Source organism: Artemia franciscana, chromosome 4 (genome assembly GCF_032884065.1).
Source record: "Artemia franciscana chromosome 4, ASM3288406v1, whole genome shotgun sequence".
NCBI classification, from domain to species: domain Eukaryota; kingdom Metazoa; phylum Arthropoda; class Branchiopoda; order Anostraca; family Artemiidae; genus Artemia; species Artemia franciscana.
The window spans coordinates 8,917,611-8,940,833 of NC_088866.1; the positions used below are offsets into that span (position 1 = coordinate 8,917,611).

The 23,223-nt window shown below is 35.0% G+C and overlaps 1 protein-coding gene across 1 annotated transcript in view; it reads left to right on the plus strand.

The window, feature by feature from the left end:
- LOC136025953 (ribonuclease Z, mitochondrial-like) overlaps window positions 1-22,938 on the plus strand; it is a 63,634-nt gene extending 40,696 nt beyond the window's left edge. The window contains exons 7-13 of the mRNA XM_065702056.1: window positions 1,459-1,849; window positions 2,796-3,017; window positions 8,288-8,473; window positions 11,774-11,916; window positions 14,127-14,315; window positions 15,838-16,061; window positions 22,666-22,938. Coding sequence (XP_065558128.1) covers window positions 1,459-1,849; window positions 2,796-3,017; window positions 8,288-8,473; window positions 11,774-11,916; window positions 14,127-14,315; window positions 15,838-16,061; window positions 22,666-22,890 — 1,580 coding nt within the window. The 3' untranslated portion in view covers window positions 22,891-22,938. The remainder of the gene's footprint in view (window positions 1-1,458; window positions 1,850-2,795; window positions 3,018-8,287; window positions 8,474-11,773; window positions 11,917-14,126; window positions 14,316-15,837; window positions 16,062-22,665) is intronic.
- Window positions 22,939-23,223: the final 285 nt, after the last annotated feature.

Below are 23,223 nucleotides of genomic sequence, written 5' to 3' on the forward strand. Positions count from 1 at the left end.
TTATCTACTCATAACTGTAAATATTTTACTATGATAGGGAGGCAACACAAAATCAATAGCATGATTAAGAAGAGGTGAAACATTCCAAAAAAGCCCATAAGAAAAAGTCCAGAAAATCTATATCAGAACTTAATCCAAATCCAATGTAATGATGTGTTGCAGACTATGATTTACTTTTCTTGTTGGGCACCACTCCTCGAATCCCTACCACGCGGTTTTCAGTCCTGGATCTGGCTAGATGAACTCTTGGGAAGGTCCACAATACTTCCACTATGAAATGCTGGGGGATTTTCTACCTGGGTATAAGAACATACAAAGGACCTTATGACTAAACGGAGACAAATAACTATCTCACAACACCGGAATAGCCATGGCCTTTTATGATCCACCCTCCTTTGTCAGGTAGCTTTAATTTATTCTTATTATTCCAAGTACAAATAGAAACAAGAATACTATTAGCGATACTTACCTTCTTGAATCCATTCTTAGTAGTTCTATTCTTGTTTTAATGGAATATTTCTGAAACGTTACCTGCAGTTACTTGGAAAGTAACTCCAAGGATCTTGATACTGTTTGTTAGAAGGAATAGAATATTCGGCTCCATGACATCGCTTTTTAGCAGGTCAAAGCGCACTATCTTTGACTTGTTCCGATTAATTTAAAGGTTAAGCTCCGCGAACTCTTTTGTGAAAACACTGAAAAAATTTGAACTGAATTGTGGCGTTACAACTCCGTTTCGTACTAAATATTTCAGGATAAATGACAGGTCGTTCACGAACTTGTAGCGGTCGTCGTAGTCAGCTATGAGGAAGTTGATTACAGACAAGAATACAATAGCTGCAAGCTTAGTGCCTTGAGGGGCTCCACAGGTGGATGAGGACCATTGGGAACTACTATCACTTTCGTAGAGAGCGAACATACGCTGCATCCTCTGACTGAGAAAGTCCGACACGAGCGTAGGAATCTTTTTCTTAGCCCCCATTAGCTTGAGATTAAGGGTAGCTACAATGTGATTGATTAAATCAAAGACCTTTCGGAAGTCTATGGCACCAAGGTCGACAAAACTGTGACCCTTTTTGACCCACTTGAGGAGACTATCGTACATCCGCTCTTAGGTACACTGAGGTAAATATAAAAGAATTAAAAAAAAGTTGTTTCCAAAATTGACGGAAAAGTATATTCTTTTTTTAGAATCTAAGAATGTAAGTAAAACGATGGGTGCAGAATGGATTGGGTCCTCCATAACTTCATCTTTTTAAGTCATTTTTGTCAACTCATTGACTTTTTCATTCATACATTTGTAACTTAGATCAACTTGATATCTATGCTATGTAAAGTCGCCCCTTGTTTTCCCTTGTGTTCGAAAAAAAACTATTTTCTACTTTATGCTCCATTTTGATAACAAGTTAAAAAAAAATTGAAAATAAATTATTTTTAATCCATTTTTTTGCATTTCAGTTGTTGAATGTCCCAACGAAACATTTTTAGACAACTTTCTATCAGTAGAAGATTTTACTAAGTACCAAGCAAAAGATAAAAACCTGGATTTCATTATCCACTTTACACCTGATAAAATAGTCAATCGCGAAGAATATAAGAAATTTATGTCAGCATTCCCCGAGTCAACTTACCATATACTGCTTAGTGGTAGTAAAGAATCTTCAGGCTACTTAGGAGTAAATCGAGCTCAATGCTTATTGAATCTGTTAGATTCTAATGTATTTCCGTATTTGAATGACACTGGCATGAGAACCAACCTTAGTGAAAGTGACGCAGCTAAGTCTGGTCAGGTTGTAAATGGTGAATCATGCTTGAAGTATCATCTGAGACCGCCTTCAAAATTTGACTGGTAATTATTCACTCTCTTTTCTCTTTCATATCTTTCTCTCTGTCTTTTTTTTCTTTTTTGATTTACGTAAAATCAGTCTAGTTATTATTATGATTACAAATATTTTGTGATATTTCGAGACAGAATAGTATGATTTTTTGTCCACCCCTTTGATTTTGAAAAATACCTTTGGGGAGGGGGGTATTCTCATTAAAAGAAATGCATTTCTTCCAGTTTTTTTTTCTCTGGACAAATTTAAGAAACGGCGAATTTGTGTCTTCCCTTTTAGGTTTTGAAAAATATATTCCCGCCCCTAAATTTTCGTGAATTAAGGGATGGATAGATAAAAGCTTATGATAAGTAGAAAAATTGCATGGACTGATTATTAAAAAAAATATATAGAAAAAAAACTACAAGTAGATGAATAAATAATCCTAAAGAGTAATTTTTCCCCACTAAGCATTCCCTTTCAGAAACATAGACCCTGATTTTTCTTTTGCACCTTCTCTCTCTCACTTTCCCTCTCCCCGCCCCCTTTCCCTCTTTGTTTCTCTTTCTCTGTCCTAATCTTGCTCAATATTAAACCTAATTTTCTCCTTCTCTTTCTTGTTTTCTTTCTCCCTCATTCTAACAATTATACATTTTTTTTTACCTACTATAAAAAGCGGAAAAAGTGGTGTTATGAAATACAAAAATAAAATAGGCCAAAATGAACAAAAACAATCTACTAGAACAAAAACATGGGATAAGACCATGAAACGCTGAAACTATGCAATAGTAGACTCGGACAGCTCCTCACGTAGCAGGGTCAGTATTGCCGTTATATCTAGAGTATTAAGATTCTGCAGAATCTCTCTCTCCTTCTCCTTCGTCTTCCCCTTCTTTCTTTTTCTCCTTCTACCATTTCCGTATTGTCAGTCCTCCTTAGATTTTTTAAGTGGCCCAAATATATTGAACTTTTTCCTAGGGAAAGTGTACCTGTTTTGAAGAAAAACGAAGTTATCTCTGAAGCACTTGAAGTTCCTGGATTCACAGACGCTCTTAGGGGAATGAACAACCAGATAGAACAATTAGGAGACTTACATCCAGGCTTCGAATCACATTCTTACCCGAAAATTACCTTTTTGGGTACTGGATCATGTATTCCAAATAAAACAAGGAATGTTAGCTGTATTCTAACTGAAACGAGGTGAGATATCTTTACAGGAACTTGGAGGCTGTGGTTTGTAGAGGCACAGGAGTGAATAACCTTGCTAACGTCGTATGCTCAAAACACCCTAATTTGGACATTTGTTGCACTTGAAAGTTTGTAAAACCTATAGTTCGATTAATCAGTCATTTATCTGAAGATACTAGTTTTGTTGGTGGTTTAAAGTAAAACTTCCTTTTGTGAGTTCGGGAAAGGGAAGTCCCTGAAAACATTCTAGCATACCTGCTTGAAAAATATTAAAATTAACCCAAAGGAAGTATCATTTGAGTAATTTGACAGCTTTGAGAGTTCCCTTTGATTAAAACCTTTCTTACAGAGGGGGCGTATTATTTGTGCTTTAAGTACATTGAATACACTGCGTCACTGGAGCACCTTTTAAATCTTTTTTTCTGGGAAACAAATTTGAAATTTATCAGTTAACTCTTTGTGGAACGCAGCGATATTCTTGAATCGCTTTTGCAAATTGACGAAAATCGGTTATAAGCATTAAAACATCCGTTAACGATTCCTTTAAAGTCAGTATTTTTGTAAAATCTGGTTGTAAGGAGAGGGCTGCCGTGACGCTCTCTATTTGAACACATTTATCCATGGTGCATTCAGTGGCTTGGCACGACATGTTTGTTGAGCCTTCGGAAAGAACTTCAAGATCTTGGCGCTAGTTTGGGGGCAAGGGAAATTGTAGGACCGAGTGACCTAGGCCCACCGTTGTGAGGCAGTTTTTTTTTTTTTTTGCTAAAAAAAGAAAAGCTGTGCCAACTTGTGATATAAATATACCATACAGTTTATTTTTTATATTTATATTTATCTTTATATTTATATTATATTTTTATATAGTTTATATCATTATCTAAGGCTTGTCAAGAACTGTAAAAAATTATCTCATACGATTGAGGAGCAGTTAACTTTTTCGTCTCCTCTATTATTTTAATAGATGGTGCTATTTGAAAACATAGTGTCAAACGTTTCAAGGAGGAACGAACACTTTTCGTTTCTGCTTAATGGTTGATTTGCCGTGCTATGCCTCTTTAGGTAAATGCATAGTAGCACATGTAAAAAATCTGATTCATGTCATAATGTTACACCTTCTCCTAACGTTCCATTCTTCTTCTTTCTTCTTGAACACTAAATTGATAATTGAACACTAAAAGCTGGTAGTGTGTACTGGATGTGTAGAGGGTCAGGAAAAGGAGTAGGACTGCTTAAGTCACTTAGGATGCTAAGAATTCTTTTTCTTCCAATAGGGGCTTAGTATAACAGGGAAGGTATTGCCAAATAACTATATCTGCCCTTTGCTTCTAGGGACTAGAAGATAGCATAAATCACGGGTCTACCCATCTGAATTGTAACAAGAACATCATACCTTGATTTTGAGCTTTCAATCTATTTTTAATTGGCTTAAGTTTTTGAAAATGTTATTCCAGTTAATTCAATATAATTTTAAGCAATATTCAGGGCTTTTTTCTATACTTAAAAAAATATTGGATCTTTAAATTTTGTATATTGGGATTGAGCTAAAGATTTTTATAACACAAAATAACATATGATCGTGCTTAATTTACATGATATGTTACTCGGATGTTCATCATAGATTTCTAGTAAAATATTTAGATGGTTTGAATTTATTATTCAAGTGTAGCATCCTAAAATAAGTCAATTAAAATCAATTTTAAAGATTTCTGATTATTCATTTATTTAAGATCAGAGGTTTATAAGAAGTAGGAGAGGTTTTATCACCTTTTTTTTTTTCAAAACCACTTCTTAATTTAGGGAATAATCCAGTGAAGCCGAACTCCCGTCTTATATTACAAACGATGTGACTGAAATTTAAGAAGTTAGTGTTTTTTCTTGGGGGGGGGTCTCAATCTTCTCCCAAAGTTGTTTTTCTGTCTCAAGGGGAAGGTCAAGGACCGCAAACTTTCGGTATTTTTACTACTTTCTAATTTTTGATCATTCTACATAGCTTAATGCTAATTAATCCGAATCTCGAGACAATTAAAACAACCTTTCAAATTAACAAAAATTTGGAGGTATTGATACTTGAATTATCAAGGCCATATGTCATATACAGAGTATGACCAAAGGTTCAGGACTTAGCGTATTAAAAACAATACTAACTGTGCCATCTCGTCCGCTACATTATTGCTTTTTCAAACAGGCTTTGAGAATAAAAAATCAAAGTTTTGTTTGGATTTGTCAAGTGGTTCTTTTTGAGATAGGAGACAACTGAGTGGAAAATCGATATAACTTGCTCAGTTTTGTGGTTTAGACTTTAAATCTAAGTTTTGAAACTGTTACATAACACATTTGGAATTACCGTGGTTGATTTACTGTCCTGAATTTAGCTGAATTCTATGGTTCCTGGCAAAGTTAAGAAAAGAAACAAAGAAATCCTACTTAATAAATATTTAGTGAGAATCCGGAACAAAGGCTCGCAAAACGATTTCCACTAAATGTACTTGCTCAGCAGCCAAATTTCTTAACACAAACAGAACTTTCCCTTCAAATTTTGTAAATTAGGCAATTATCACCATTATTTACAAAACTACCAATCAAAAAGTGAAAATGACATCGTTTTTATACATTCCTGAAAACAATTATGCTAGCTGTGCCTCTCAGTAGTTTTTTTTTGTCAAGTTTTGTGTGGATTTGTCAAGTGGTTCTTTTTTAGGTGTTTTTTTTGTGGGGATGCTTTTTTTAGTAGTTATTACGCCTTAATATATGCAGCTCCTCATAAACATAATAAATATTTTTCTGCTGAGAAAAGAGGGAACCCGTGAAATAATTAAAGTAAATAAAGTAATAAAATTAAATAATAAGGAGGCAAAAATTGTGTCAAGAGTTTGAATGTCTTGCTCTTTTCAAGCTGGTTGGACTTTATCAAAAGGGCATGTATGAGAGAAAATATTCAACAGGGAGCCTCTCCAAAGTCTCAAAGTCAAAAATACCATTTTCGACAGAATAAGAACACCACAAGCTCAATGATTAGAAGGCCCAAAAATTATGGAATTAATTCGTTTCTTTAATAATGCCTTCTATTGCTAATTACAAGGCTCTCTCCCTTACCCCTCCCCCTCCTCTTGGGATAGAACTAGATAATATCGCCAAGGATCGTTATTCTGCTTTTGTTGAGACAACTTTGTATGAAGCAGCATTAGAAAAATTTAATTTCTCAAGGAACTATTGAAGGCTTCCAAAACGGTGGCTCCACAGTATATTGTTCTAAAAAGTTCGGAATTATTGCTGCAAAGTTCCGCATATTGCATCTTAGATACTTCAAGTTATTATTGTCACTAGTCCTAGTGATTCAAGGATAGATTAACCGTCTAAAGCTAGAACGTTTTATGTAAAAACACATAAGCTTTGATATATTGCCGTTCGAAGAATAAATTTGAGAAACATAGGCTCTTTAACACAATATGTATTCCAGAAACATACAGACATCGGATTAAGCTATTGGGTTTTCATATTCTTGTTTGCATTGAAACTATGCAAAAAGTGACAGCTAAGGATTTCTTAACCAAGTGATACGCCCCAGTCGAGTGGAATGTTGATTCATGTGAGTAAAAACTTCAGAAAATATGTATTAGGAATATATTCATCTATTATTTCGAAGTAGTTAATTTATTTATTTGAAACCCGTCTACAAAAACATGAACAGTACGAAACGAATGCTTGTATTAACAAAATGGCTACTTCAGGATGTTAATTGCAGTCCGATCCTTATTCTTTTGGTTTGCCGAATATTTGCCTTGATTACCACCTTGATATCGAAATTCTCCATTGATCCGGAATTTTTAACTCGCTGCCTCTGATCTCGAGATTTCTAAATTCAATGCCAAGCATAACCGAAGAAAGTTTATTCTTCACACAATGGTCGGTTTCATGCTCTAATTCTATAGTTTTAGTATTTTGTAAGTTTGTGTCATTACCATTTTTAGGAAAGTAATATTTAAATTTGTTTCTAATCCAATGTTTATTTTTATCTTTAAATGTCGTTGCTATGATAAAAGTCAGTTCAGTAATTGGTTTCTTCACCTTGTATTTTATTTCGTTTTTTTTCTTCCTCTCTTTTCCCTCTATCCCGTCTGATCATGTGACGTGTATGATGGGTGTTCGATGAATAAATAAAGTTGATATTCAGGAAGTGAAGCTTCAGTCGCATAGAATATAGAGTGCATTTACCAAGAGAAATATTTAATACATTTCTCCTTATAACTCACACAAGACATGAAGTCACAGGTGACCTACTATTCTTTATGTTTTTGAAAAGTTTGGAATCTCCAATTTTTGTGTGTGGTTTTTATTTATTAACCACGCTTTGTTTATATTTCTAAACCCGTATATTAGAAGTTTACCCTTGGTGTATGTTATATCGCTAATGTTTTTTGCAAAGCAATTATTGTGTTCCGGCAAAGGACAAGTAAAAAAGAAGTTAGCAAGTGTAATATTAGAAAGAAAATCCAAAACAAAAAGAAAAATCCCCTTTTTTGTCTCCGAAGCAAATGCAGTTTTGATACGAGCCTTTGCCAATTGTGTTGTCGCTTATTACATATTACTTATTATATATATTACAGACTAAGGTAATAACATTCAAATTTCCATTAAATTTATGGTCTTAGAATATCAATCAAGAATTCGCCAGGTCTTCCTTTCCAACTGTAAATATCAAGCAAAAGAAAGACACCACATGAAAGAGAACAATAATGTATTTAAATAAATATGAAGAACATAATTAAACAGGCTATAATGAGAAAGGTTGAGATGGCTGGGACACTTCCTGCAAATGTTGGGTGACAAATCAAGGATCGACCTTGTCAGCCAACCATCTAAGGCCAAACGAAAAGCAGGTCGTCTTGAATGGGGTAGAAGATGTCGTAAGGAAAGACTTAAAGGGAAATGGGAATCTCTTGGGAGGTTGTAAAGAGGGATGATGAACAAATTGGGATGGAGGAGGAGCTTGCGTAGCTGTGATGGCCTCAGGTGGCTTTTTGCTCTCACTGATTTATTGGTAATAGTAGTAGCAATCAAATAGACAACAAAAGCAAGTAAATGACCATATTTGATTGTAATCGCTCATGCTTTGAATTTAAAAATGTCGTAGTAATATAGTACATTGTCAATATGGATTGAAAGTTTAACAGTCGCCGGATTTTTTATTGCTACACAGTCATAACAATCTTTTTTTCTTTTCCTTATTAACCTTTTCATTTTACTCTTTTCTTACCCTTCAGTTATATTCTCATTTTTAGCGAAAACTTGTTTTTCATGATGGACTGTGGCGAAGGCTCACTGGGACAGCTGATACGTTTCTTTGGGGTGGACCATGTAGATCAAGTGCTATGCAATTTAAAATGTATATTCATTTCCCATTTCCATGCCGACCATCACCTTGGTCTTTTTAGCTTATTATTGGAAAGAAGAGCTGCCTTTTTGAGGTAAGTCTTCGTTTCGTTTTTGTCTATTCATTTCATTTCATCTATCATCTATTCGTCTCTTATGTCTACACGTATCACCATATTCGTCTTATAGTCAAATAGCTTCTTCAAACCAGGTCTGGCGACTATCTCTCCATTGGTTGAAATTTTGCGTGGAAATCTAAATCAATGAACCTTAATGCTAGTACTGAGACATGCGTAAATGAAAAAGTTGGCTAATATATAAATAAATAAACCGTTCTGCTTGACAATTTTTGAATGAACTTGGCACAATATACGAAACGTAAGTTGTGTGCACTCTGCTCCATGTTCCATAATTCCAGCATATAGTCAAGGTTTCCAAGTTAATGAAATTAAAATCTTAAGTATTTGAAAGTACAATTCCCCATCAACAACAGTTAAACCTCTTAAATGGAAAATTTGCCTCATCCGGAGAAAGTATGGCCTGAACCATGACTATGATTCACCGCACATCTTCTGGGTTCCGGCTTGGAAGTTTTTTACTATTCAAAAACAAGCTCGTTTCCTCTTGTTTTTTTTTTCGGATTTTGAAATATTTCTACGTGTTTGGAATCGAAAAATTTATATATAATGACGATATGGAGCTCTGTGAAATTTTGAGAAAGTCGATGCTTTTGTTGATAGATTTGGAATTTGATTCACTATAAAAAGACGATATCTAACTTTTGGAAATTTTTAGAAAATCAATGCTTTTGCTGCTAGATTTAGAATTCGATCCTATACACTGTATGGGATCGATTCCCTTCTATGGAAATTTTCCAGGAGAATTTTTATGGGGGAAAGTTTCCGGGGGCCGAACTTTTCAAGAAAAATATTGCTCTAGAGGAATTTGCCAAAAGGAGACTGGGAGAATTTAATGTCAATTGTCTGGGGGATTTTTTCACCGGTATTGAATTGTCTAGGGGATCTTTTCGTGGAGGGGGAGAGGTCTTAATGAAAACGCCTAATTTCTTTGACTGGATCATAGATTTTATCCCCTTCCCCCCCACAGCTGAAAATTCTCTGGCATACAGTAGCTGATTTTTGCTGAATTTTCTTTCGCCTATGTGAGCTGTCTTGCGTTTTAATGACCGTTTGTGTGTGTGTGTGTTTGTTTGCATTAGAGTGTCTCTTGTTTTAAATTCAATTTTGTTTCTTCTTATTTAGCTTTTTTCCATTCTATTTACTGTAAAAGGTTTAAATAAATTTTTATCATGACACAAATGGCCAGACTGCAAGATGATCTGGGAATATACTGAAAACTATCAAATGCCCCTGTAAAAGGTTTAAATAAATTTTTATCATGGCACAAATGGCCAGACTGCAAGATGATCTGGGGATATACTGAAAATTGTCCAATGCCCTTTCAATGGGTAACCTCTGGAATTTGCCTTACAGAAGTCTTTCCCATGATAAGGAGCAAGCCGTCATCGTTAATAATGCCACAGTAATATTTTCGAAGTGGAAAAATTTTTCTTAGAGAGCAGTCTCCTAGTAACTTATTTAAATCCATCTAATCCTGGTTTCAACTGAAGCTTGTTAAGATGTAGTGACTCACTTTAGCATTTAGTCATGTTTGTACATTTTACCACAGTTATATCATTGACAATGATCAAGGGAGGTTGAGGAGGGCATTGACGTCCAAAGATTTTTCTGCCCCCCCCCCCCTCCCTAGATTTGAACAAATACCTTTTTCGGTATTATTAAAAGTGTTTTTTTTTTGTTACTTTCATTTCGGTTACACCGAAATTTCCCCCGTCTCTCCTCATAGGTTTCGAAAAACATGTACCCCCCCCCCAACTCTGATTTTTTGGCATTTGATTCGTATCCTTGATTCGTCTTTGGTTTACCGATTCTGACGAATTTGGAACATTTTTTTAAACTCTTCAGATCCTACAATAATGTAGGCCAACCTACAAAATGGTAAGTTTACAAAATATTCTGCGAAGATATCGGGGGCTGGGGTTGTAAAATTTAATTCTGGTTTTCCGCCGTATTCTGTACATAATATTACAGTTTTTGAATATTTTTATTATTGCAGGAGGGGATTTCTTTTCTGGCGTGGAAATATAAAAAACTAATTTTCGCTTATAATTTTCATGGTTTTGATAGATTTCATCAGGCCGAGTAGGCTGGGCCCATTTGAAGCTTTGGCCTTTTTACAAATTCTTTGCTTGGAAAATTCTAAGAACTTACGAGAATAAAAACTGTTGCAACTTCGTCCATTTTGATTACCTTCGTTTGAAGACCGTTATTAGGCTGCACTTTATATTAGAACATTTCATCCGAACGATCAGTTGACATATAGACTATTCATGGTTGCCGCATACGGGAAATTTAAAACCCAAATTCAACTGGAAATATAAAAATTCGCTTTGAAGAAAACTGTCAAGTGAGAAAGAATCTCTATTTGAAGCTGATTCGTGAATGGTAGCTATTATGTACATTAGTCTTAATTGGTAAAAATTTATTGCGAAAACAATTTATGAGGATTTTGAAAATAGCCAGAAATTCCACGAAAATGGTGTCTGATTGAAATGAAAACTGTACCGTCGAAATCTCTGTAACCGAAAACCCCATATAGGATTATTACGCTCCTCCATCTTGAGCAATAAGGAAAATCACTTCTTCGCAGCAGTGATGTATCTTCTTTTTCTTTATTCTCCCTGTTTCCCTTGTTTCTCACTCAAAATAAGTAGTCTGTAGAATACCTCTTTAAACTCTTTTAAGCGGACTTGAAATATTTTAAAAATAAAGAATGTCAAGGCTTTAGATACGTCGCTGCTATAGCTCGCGGAACGAACTATACCATAAAAACTCAAAATAAGTAGTCTGTAGAATACCTCTTTAAACCCTTTTAAGCGGAATTTGAAATATTTTAAAAATAAAGAATGTCAAGGCTTTAGATACGTCGCTGCTATAGCTCGCGGAACGAACTATACCATAAAAACTCAAAATAAGTAGTCTGTAGAATACCTCTTTAAACCCTTTTAAGCGGAATTTGAAATATTTTAAAAATAAAGAATGTCAAGGCTTTAGATACGTCGCTGCTATCGCTCGCGGAACGAACTATACCATAAAAACTCAAAATAAGTAGTCTGTAGAATACCTCTTTAAACCCTTTTAAGCGGAATTTGAAATATTTTAAAAATAAAGAATGTCAAGGCTTTAGATACGTCGCTGCTATAGCTCGCGGAACGAACTATACCATAAAAACGTAAGGATAATTAAATTTTGAATCCAAACATTTCATCAGATTCATGGGCTCTCTGCTCAAATTCTCCTTACTTTTTGTTTTAGGCTTGGAAAAAACTTTGAGTCTTTAGTCCTAATTCTACCAGTGAACTTAGAACGATGGTTATTGAGGTTTAATGAAAGATTCCATCGTATAGAAGATGATTATGATGTGATATGGTCGGAGAAAATCCAACCCCATTATGAACGTAAGTTTTAATTAATAGTAAAACCCTAAAGTCAAATCTATTAAAAATTTTCATTTGGGAATGTGAGATTTCGATTTGTATTAGTGGGTGAGGGGCTGTAGGGGTAGATTTTTCTTTCGTAGGACATTTATGGACCATACTTTAATTAAGTGTTTATTTTATATACAAAAAATTTAGATTCACTTTAGAAATTCAATATATACCCTTATTTGTTCTATATTTGTGTTGCCGTAGCTGACCTGTGTTCATCGCAGCTCTTCCTTAGGAAATCATTAGGTTCCTTCTGTGGAACAACCAGGGAACATACTTGGAAACACAGGGCTCTGAGAAACTCGGGGTGACCGCACCACAAAACTAGTATATGTTTATGCATTTATTTATTTAAATTCATATAATTTGATGATATGTTTTACTAGTATATGTATTTATATTCATTTTGAAAAAAATATGTTAATTTGAACACACAACCAGAATTTTAAATCTGGAGTTTGAGATGCAAACATGTTTTGGTCTTTACTTGCTAATTTGTTTAGAGGGAGGGGTGGGGTTCATAAAACCAATCTTGGGCCGAAGAGGATCCCTACTTCCTCTATCCTTGTGAAAAGGTATGAAAGTCAGTTGAAAATTATAGCTATAAAACACGCCTATAATGTGTTTTTTTCTGTGTTGTATCATTGACTTGCAAATTATATTATAGCTAAAACCATATAAAGTTTAGAAGTTATCTCACATCTTTAAGATTATTAATTTATTGCAATAAATACCTGTCATAAACTATTAGTCCTGGGACTCAATGCATAGGATAGATAAGCTAATCAAAATCGTTAAAAAAAACGGTGAATTCGCAAAAAAAAAAGATCAAAATCGTAAAAAGAAGATCAAATTTAAAACAAATGAGGAAGAAGTTGTTCAGGCTAATTCTGTCTGATTGCTCTCACTTAGTCATTAACTAGAATTTTAAATCATTGGAGTCTAGCTAACATCAGTGGGACTATGAAAATGTTGCCACTTTACAATCTACATGAATTCGGAATAAAGGCAAACCCTCAACCCTGAACTGGAGCGATTCTGATTATATGTAAACCATTAGTTTTACCATATCTGAAACCCATACATCAAAATTTTCAGATGATTATTCTCAAAACTTTGAAATTTTAATGTTAATCATGCAACAGGTCTAGTTACTTAACTAGATTCCACAGGAGACCTACCACAAAGCATTAAAAAGGAAAAAAAATAAGATAATGGGGTGAAATGGTTATAAAAGAAGTATGGGCAAATTTAGCTCATTACGCATTCTTTCATTTGTTCTTCACTTATGTTTTTTATTTGTTTTGATCCTTAATCGTTTCGACGTTCTTTTGGGGGCCCTCAAGGCTCTTGATCAGTATCTTTTATGTCTTTTAAAACTACCAATTATTAATTTATTTGTTATTAGCTCTATACCAATTGACTTATTTTTGTTTGTTTTCTGTAAAATAAAAGGACGACCAAAAACCTAGAAAGAAATAAAAAGGAAGAATAGAAATAAAAGAAAAGGATATAAAACAAGAAAAAAATTCAAACCATATGCTTAAAACCAGCTTAAAAAATAATATTTATAATCATGAGATTATAATCTAGAAGAAGTACAAGCATTTTGGAACGTACACTCTTTTATTAAACATTTTGGGTAAAAACAGGGCATTTTTGGTTTCGCTCAAAGACAAAATGGCCTTTCCGGTACTTTTTTTTAAGCTGGGTACGTGGCAGTTATTGGAGGAAAAACTTCATTTCAGTGCTACTTTAAAAACCATCATACACGGAAATAAAACCACGATGATGAGTTATGCATTGTATTCATTATTGAAGTCCCCTAACGAAGAAACTTCCATCTCAAACTTTCAAATCTGATGCGTATAAAATTGTTTGGGATATTTTGCTCCTGTGTCTGGTCAAGAGAAAAAAATCAAACAAAAACAGTTTAAGCAACTTGACTCCAGCTTTTTGCCAAAATAGACTGATAATAAGTATTTGGCTATAATCTCTTCATCCGTCAAAATCCTTCCATTAAAATTCATGAAATAGTTGGGATTGAGGAGATTGAGGATCTGAGGAGAGGATATTTTTCATAACTTCCACGTCACACATCGACAATCTCATGAAAACAGGAGAATTATTTAAAATGGAATTAATATGAAAACCTACTTCAATTATTTGCTATTTTATAGAGTATAATGAAAGAAAGGCCAAAAATCAACCTTCTTATTTGAAACTGAAGAAAAGTTTGAATTTGGATGTTGCCACTGCATATGTGAAGCATTGTTTTCTGGCATTTGGTATCACAATTTCTCATGAAAACGGATGGAAAATGACCTACTCGGGAGATACCATGTTTTCGCCTGAACTTATTGAAGTTGGTAAGTCTGAAATTCTCTTTCTATAAAAAAAGGTGCAGTCTTGGATAACGTCGAGGAATAAAATAATCGCAATTTTTTGCGACAAGCATTGATGCTTAACGCTATTGGTAATAATAAAGAAATAAATAAAAATAAAACCTTTTTTCGTTCAGGAAAAAATAAAATACTGAACATGTGGCTTTAGTAAAGTTTTTAATGCTTGATTTTTAAAAAAAGTCACATAATTTTAATGGTTCCATCATACCATTTTCCTGTTTACCGAATGACGGTACCGATACCGGCTCCGATTCCTATTTACCAATACCGGTTCCGGTTCCGCGAAACGGTAAACCAGTTTTGCATAATAATTTCAATCTTGCTTCTAGTACTGGCAAGAGTTGAAAATTAAGGAATGCAGTTTCTGAAGGAATAATTTTAAAAATCAAAGAGTTTATATGAATTTATTTTCAATATTGTGAACAGTTTCTTTTTATGCCTTTCTCGCTGAATGCTTAGATTATCGTCAATCATGGTAATTGAACTTGACCGACGAAAGGTTGTGTCAAAAATTGTTAATATTGATGATATAAATAATTATAGCAAATGATTACTAATTACCACTAGTTAAATAATTCTAGCGACTAATTGCAAACTATAATAAGTAAGTTAGCTCTTTGAACTAGGTCCGATAGAACTTTTTGGTTCTGGCTTCTATAAAACTATTTAAATACGCTTATAGGTGCGTGTAAGTCCGACCAAAGTGTATCTTAAAGAAAATTTTCTTAGCAGGACAAAGCCGACTTAGGTGTCAGACTGACCTTATAAATTTTTCCGTCACATCCCTTGCTTATGTAAGAGATGATTTTGCGTGTAATTTAAATTTTTGAGTGTGTATGTGTGTGTGTTATGGAATACAGGAGAGCCAAAAATCTCCCCCCCCCCGGGTCGTAACTATGTTTTTGCAGTTTCACTTATTATCCTAGATTATCGAAATTTCATCAAAATCATCGCGGTATGGGAAGTTATGATATGAAAAATAAAACTATTGACGACATATAAAAATATCGTTTATTACAAGAGGGGAAATAGAAGAAATATTTTTTAGATACTATTTAGTAAAAACCATCCCCTCCCCCCACCGAAAACAATTAAAAAGAGCACTTTGTCTTGATACATGTAAGAATGGAAAAATCGAGGCCTGAAAATATTCTTTATTGGCAATGGATTACCCCCAATCAGCGGCACAAATTCACAAAAATAAGGGAAAGGAAAAATTGTATTTTTCAAATTTAGAGAGAGGGCAATTTTGTTTTTTTCCATTATTTGCAGTGAAAATACCATAAAATGATATTTTTCAACAAAGATACTAAAACAATTTGTTTTCGGAATTAGGGTGGACAAAATAAGACAAGATGTTTATTTCATAAAAGAAGGGGGAGATGCAAATGTTTCCCATCCCCAGTTGGTGCCAGCTGGTCCCCAGTATCCTGATAAAAACTCTTTACGAATGCGATATTTTTCATCCTCCTGCAACTTTTTTTAGGCAAAGGAAGTGACATACTTATTCACGAAAGTACTATGGAAGATGATCTGGAAGAAGAGGCAAGGGTGAAGCAGCACAGCACGACGTCCCAAGCCATTGCTGTTGGCAAAGAAATGAAGGCCAAATACACCCTGCTTACACATTTCAGTCAAAGATACGCAAAGCTGCCCATTATTGAAGACACTATGGACGAACATGTTGGAATTGCATTTGATAATATGACTGTAAGTTTTACATTAAAGCTTTTGGTTGGTTCTACAAATGACAATCAAGCATGATATTGAAGGAGAACAAGGGGGAGGTTCATGGGGGAAAATGCATAATGCAGAGAGTGAGAGAAAAATGCTAGATGATTCCTCTCCACAAAGGATTTAAGTTGGTAAAATACGTTAAAATTTACATAATTAGGATACTCTTACCTTAAGAAAAACTCAAAGATTGAATCGTCAGACCATGACTGTCATATTAAAAAAAAGGCTAACTAGCTTTTCAAACAGTTCGTAGTAACGAACTCTAAGTAAGGAGTAGTGCGGCTCAATAGTAGCTGCTAACATTGTGACCCTCAATGTTTTTAGTTATAGGGGAATACTTACTAAAAAGCAGTGTATACTCTGAAATTATAGCAGTACTTCTTGTGGCTAAGTTAAGGCTAGGAAAATATGTTAAGTTATTTGTTGTATGACTGCCAGTAAGATGATTTTTACGGGTTCCTTTGGAAGTGGTGAGGCAAATTTGGAATTCTAACAAAAACTTCTCCATACTCATTCCAGATGACTTTTTACAAGGTCATGTTTGCACCAAACCTTGCTGTGTGCATTAAAATCACCTGTTTTGATCAGTTCTTCATTAGCAAGAATTCTCTCTGATTGCTCATTAATATATAAGACTGTCGTTTCCATTTGCAGTGTACATATTTATAATGTTAATAGTTGATCCATGTTGTTGAAGTACGCTGCGAGATTGATTTCAACTTTATAGTCTGGAGAATCCAGCTGGCCAATCCCAACTCAATTAAATTTAAAGGCTTTTTTACACAAATCCACACTCTACTTTTTGTGCCTTCTGACATGTTTTTTCTTATCACATAATATCATTTAAAAGTCAAGTTTATATATGTTTGCAACCATGTCTCTTGTATGGATATTACATTGATCTCATTTTCCGACAATCTATATTATTGCATTATAAAGCCTATCTTCTTTGTCATGACTGTCTGGGCATTCCATGATAAAATTTTAAGATCCATTTTGGGTATTGTCAACTGTTCCATTCAGCTTACAAATACTGACGAGCTTTTGCTGATTAAGACACCTTGACTCTAATTCTTCTTCTAATCTGCAAGGTCTTTCAATTCGATCTGATAACATGCTGCTCATTTCCAACAATTTTGCTTTAGGGAATACACCCATTACCATTTTTTTTTTGCATTTTCTTGTTTTGTAACTTCTCTTATTTGTTCAACAGTCTCATCTGATGCAGATATATTTAGTGCTAATCTTTACAAACTCATCCTGTTAGCTGAATCTGCATAGCTCTCATGTGTTACTTGAATCATCCTATATCCCATTTTTTAAGTTTCTACCACTTGAAGTATTAAAAAATATTTCCTCACAGGACAAGCAAAAGATGTAGAGGCATGATTTACTGTACAGTTGGCACAAAAAATGCCCTTGGTCTGTCAAACCAAGGTCTGTCTTTGAAAAGACACCCCTTTTCAAAGGAGATTTATCTGATGAATGTTTATTTGAACAACGAAGATAAAATGGCTCCTTGGCTCTGCACTCCTTTTGCTGGTGACCATACTTCTGACATTTGCTGCACTGCAGGGTTATACGATGGTAAACATGAACTTCTCATTTCCTTCCACAGCACCAAATGTTGGGAGGTAATGTGTCACCTTCAAATGTCACTATTATTATAAAACGGTCTTCTAGCTTCTGGGTTGAGCCTTTTCTATCTTACTACTTCATGTACAACTATTACACTTTGTAGACAGTCCATCATATCTTCTGTTGTCAGGTTAAGAGGAACTCCCTTCAAAATCCTCTCACAAGGGGCACTCTCATGTTACCGTGATATCAGCAATTTTTTTTGTTCAGAATTATCTTTGCTGCGTCCTCATTTTGAATGTACACAGTCATTATGGACCTCCTCCTCATAACATCGTTGAAACGTGTGGCTTGTGAGTGATCCTTTGAAAGTCTTCACCATACCAAAGTCAGATGATTGAACTTCCCCTTTGTTAATCATTTCTATTTCAACCTTAGTGTTAAATTGTCATGCTGAGGCAATACTCACATTTACAATCTCTCTTTTGGGTGGCTTATCAATGTTATTTCTTTTTGTCTGAAGCAAAGAGGACTTATGTATATCTGGGGAAAGATCTCTTCTTTTATGGCCAAAATTCTAAATTTGACCCTGCCTGTTGTCTCTTGATTCTTTCAACATCAAATGAGTTTTCAACTGCCCTCATCTTATCATCACTTTCACATGACAATGCTGAAAATTGCTCTGTGCTTAATGGTGTAAATCTATTAGCACTAGTCGCCCTGTAACATGGGAGATTATGTGCTGGTTCTTGATGGTGCTGCAGCATAGGCATGGCTATAGGAAGGTTGACCCTGATGTTAATTATGTTAACCTATTGGTGGAGGTGCATTCTGTCCAGGACCTAGCTGGTAAGGCTGAGCCCAATTTATCATCACTGGCCTGCCACTATAGTAAGGATTCATTGGCACAAATTGTCCCTGAGCACCCTTGGGGATTTGGCAAATTAATCCTCTTCCCCAAATTTACATATATTACGCAGTTGTCTACAAATTTTTAAAAAGGCAAAAACCTCAATGAATTCTTAGAATCACAAATATTCACAAAAAGTGTGCAAACGTGAAGTTAAGATTTTACATCCATCCGTTTAATCTTTTCTTCCGCTAATAAAAGTTCACTCGGAACAGGGTATATCGTTTGTCTTATTTTTGAATATCCCATCATGGAACTGACTATCACAGATGATATTGTTAAATGAAATTGTGCGCTTTTTCTCCTTTGTAATGATCAGAAACCAACTGACGCTGAATTTAAACTCCATAGGAAAACCGACTTCATATACTATTTGTGTAATCTCCCGTTTCGTTTAACAAGAATCTATTCTTGATATATTGCTATTATAGCCATGAAGGGTTACCACAGTGCTTTACTGTTGCCGCGATTTATTGATGGTTTATTGTTTAAACCTAGAAACAGAAAATTCTGCTTACATAGTATGAACATTTTTTTTTCTACATGAGTATTTGAAGCGTTTAGTCAGACACTTTATTGAAATAGTTAAAACTTGTCGAATTATTTGTTTTTCGCAAGACAATTCTCTACACAGAAGATTTGTTTCCTCGGTGCAGGATTAGTAATGACAAATACTACAGACCCAATGTTTCAGAATGCCTGTGCATTGCACGAATAAACAGAGAAGGATTTCCCTTAAAAAATCCGTTGACCCACTCTTGATCAGGTATTTCATTTTGAAATCTATGAGCTATGCCATTTCTTTGAGCTAACTGGTAAGCTAAGGTATGTAAGTCCTTCTTCGTCAGACTAAATAACCGCACCTCCATAGTTTTTAAGTACGTCACAAGCTCAAGTTCCTGTTCTTGGGTGAACATGACTTGAAATGTCCCAGCAGTTTATCAATCAGATACTCAGAATTCTCCTTTTTTCTTAAGGCCGTGATTAAGTGAACTTGAAAACATCGAGATTCAAAATTGAAGTTAGGGTATCCTTCTGTCTCTCAATTCTCTAGAGACCGTCGATTGTCAAAAACCCTTCAAATAGCACTTATTCATTGGCGGAAATAGCAGGTTAATTATACCAGCTTGTCAATCTGATCTCTAGGGTGATCTGAAACGATTCTTTCTGGCAAAAAACTTGTAAAAATCTCAGGTAGCCGAAAATATTCTATGGGACTGTTCGAAAACAGGAAAGTACATCGAAAAATGGTTGCAATCATCTTACAGGTTATTGTCTTCTGCTCATGATAGTACCGATTTTGTTCTTATAGAAATATCCTTCATAGAGTACACTTGTGAAAAAGAGCTGGACATTTTCTAAGATTTCCAAGCAATTAGAGGAAATAGAGCAAAATCCTAGCAAACATTTTGTAGCATCTTCAAGAAGCTACGGCCTGATATTAAAAGCGGTATCTTCCGCCAATGAATACTTGAGTACTTTTTAAATATAAATTTTCAGATTTTCGAGTTCCATCAGTTCACCTAATAACGGCCTTAACGTATCTTTCAAGAGTAGTTGGGGAACGTCAAACTCATTAGAAGCCTTCGGGCACCAACATGGACCAGAAACAACCGCATCAAGAGTATTGTTGATTGCCACAGTGGAACAGGATTGTCTGTTTTTATTTTTCTTACACACACGAACCATCTCAAAATGAATTATAAACCGTATCAAGAGTATTGTTGATTGCCACAGTGGAACAGGATTGTCTGTTTTTATTTTTCTTACACACACGAACCATCTCAAAATGAATTATAAAAAGTTACTGACCCAATTTCAACGACTGGTCAGATTAAAACAGTGCGGAGCGGAAAGGGCTAATTCCGCCCCAGGAACATGTTTTATTATTTGGAGGTTATGGCCACGCGAAAACTTCAAGTAAAGAAACAATAAAGTGACTAAAACAAAGTCCATTGAAGGTACTACAAGTATGACTAGCTGTAGTTTTAATACAAAGAAGTGTGTTGACTTTATATTGTTTACAAAATCAAAAAGTTGCAATCCAAGAGCAAATAACTAGAAGACAAAAGGTTCACTCATTAAACGAAAGGAAACTAAACCAACATGGATACCGTAGTTCAGCTGTATCGAGCTGGAGAAGTTGTAGCTATTGCCGCTTGGCGCAGCAACTTTCTTGTCATCTAAAAATCGCCTACCCTATTCCAACCCTTATCCCGTTCCGGCCCGTGTTCCCGAACCGGTATTAGTTTTTTGATAGAAGAACTAAAAGATAGAAGTTCTAGATATTGGTTTTGTTTTTCTTTTTGAATTTAATTTGAAAAATTTTGAAATTCCAAAAAGTTTCAATACATGAAATTTTTGGAGGTGGGGGGATGGAGTCTGTTTTTGCTAAGTTGCTCCACTTGTCAATTGCCAGATGGATAAAGCTTCATTTTAGGTTTTGCCGCCATTAAGTCTTCTGTTCAAGATTTTCAGTGTGATCAGGGTAGATGCGTTATTCTCATCACTGTAACTCTGATAAGGATTATATTTTATATTCCTTCTGAAGAAGGTTAGGTATTAAGAGTCTTAGGGGGGAGCAATATTATTACTGAGTCGTATACTCTAATCCTAATGAGAATACTTCTAGGGATTACGACCACAGGCTACTTGTACATCCTTTACAGCCGTCCCTGAGAAAACTTGCGCTTGGAATCCCTTAGCTGATACTGCCTTAATTAAATACAACCCAGTAGCCACCTTAGATTGCCTTACGTTGAGCCGCTTTTTAAAAGGGCAGACGCCGCAATATAACCACACTTAACTAATTTGCAAAGCTCATTAGTAATCATTTGAGCACTAAACAAGTTGTTATTGAGGCAATAGAAATTAAACTTAAGCTAAATAAAATTATTTCTTTAAATAGGGTTTTAGAGAAGTACTCACTCAATTCTCATAAGATTGTATTTTACTTCAGCCGAAATATTCATTTAAAGTTGAAACAAATTTTCTGTCTTAGATTAAATCCATACCTTTTTTTACCTGTTGTTTGTGTTTATAACCGAACGTGTAAAGCATGCTGGTAGGAAAACCCTTCATTACTCCACAATTTTGTATACTGGGTACCTTCTTCCTCAAGATGTAGAAGATTAATGCTCCCAGAGAAATATATCAGCTATAAATCTCATTTCTTCAAAACTCTGGCCTGTACTTTGGCTCTACTGGCTCAGTACTCTAGCTCTACTAAGAAAAAATGTCAGAATGCAATCAGAAAAACTTACTCTGAAGTTCAAAAAACTTATATCTATTTCTAACCAGTGTACAAGCACTTGCCAACAGAGCTGGTCTTACTGGTGCGCGGAGCCTAGTGATTAACAAGGGCCTATTTGGAACTGAAAACAAAAGAAAGGTACATTTGTCTGGTAACCAGGGCCAAAAGGCCCTAACAAAGGGGTTTTTAAGCTTTTAGGGAGTTTCGACAGTTTTATAACCGCTGGCCCCGCTCGACATAAAGGGGGGCTCCACATTTGGAAGACTCAGCCGTGTATTCCACGGCTTTTTCTCTTAGGCCCCTAATGGAGTCACAAAATCAAATATGTGACTGTAATTCGTAACATATTTGGCCCTGTTTGCACGGGGCTCTGGTAGTTGCGAGGCCCGTGCCGGTCGCCCCACTTGTCCCCCCCCCCCAAAGGCCGAAACTACTTACCAATTGTAATCAAATGCTTAATTGGTAGTGGATATTGTTTTTATGTCAACATTTATAGAGCTTTCTTTTTGCATTCCCTTAAAATTTGATTTCTGTGTATTCTGATATTCCATTTTTATATTCTGAAAATCTGTCGATTCGATGCTGACCCAATGGCAATTATTGATTCAATGACCCAAATTGAAACCAAATGATAAATTTGTCAATCCTAGGATGGGCATCCTAGGCAATATTAGGATCACCAGATTGTCCTTAATTGTTTAAATTTCTTTGTCAATTTTGAAGTCTGATGGACAGTGTAAAAGCCACTGGAGCCAACTCCCAGAAAGGTACTTAAAATTTTCCTGAAGCAACTTCAGCAGGTCTAGGAATTTCTAAAAAGATTTTTTTTTTTTTAGGTTTGTCCAAAAGATTTGCCTAAGCTCCACCTATTTGTACCACCTTTAAAACTCGTATATCATGAGTACTACAAAGATATGGAGGAGAAAACCGCGAAAAAATTGAAAAGCAAAGAGATAATGGGTGAGAAAATTAAAGAATTAGAAAAAACAATGAAGACAAAAACTGGATTTCCCGAAGATTGGGATGATAAATTGAATCCCAAGAACCAAGACACTGTTTGAGAATTTTGCTTTTTTTATAGTTATAATTATATTTTCTGTTTCACCAAACCGTTGTGTTTTTGGTGTGTTCTTTTTGTCATAAGAATATTTAGGTCCATTGAGCTTATTTCTTAACTGAAAAGCCCGATTGTTCAACAGAAAAAGCGGAAAAGACTCAAAACTTTAGCATCACAGAAAGCTTAACATTACTTTATTGTAAGCCAACTGAGATGTATCGAGAGCTTGGCAGAAAAAGATGAAAAAACTGAAAAGTTCAACTTCATAGAACGTTTAGCATCCCTTCAGTGTGATCCGAATGAGATGTATCGAGAACACATTAGAAAAAGGTGAAAA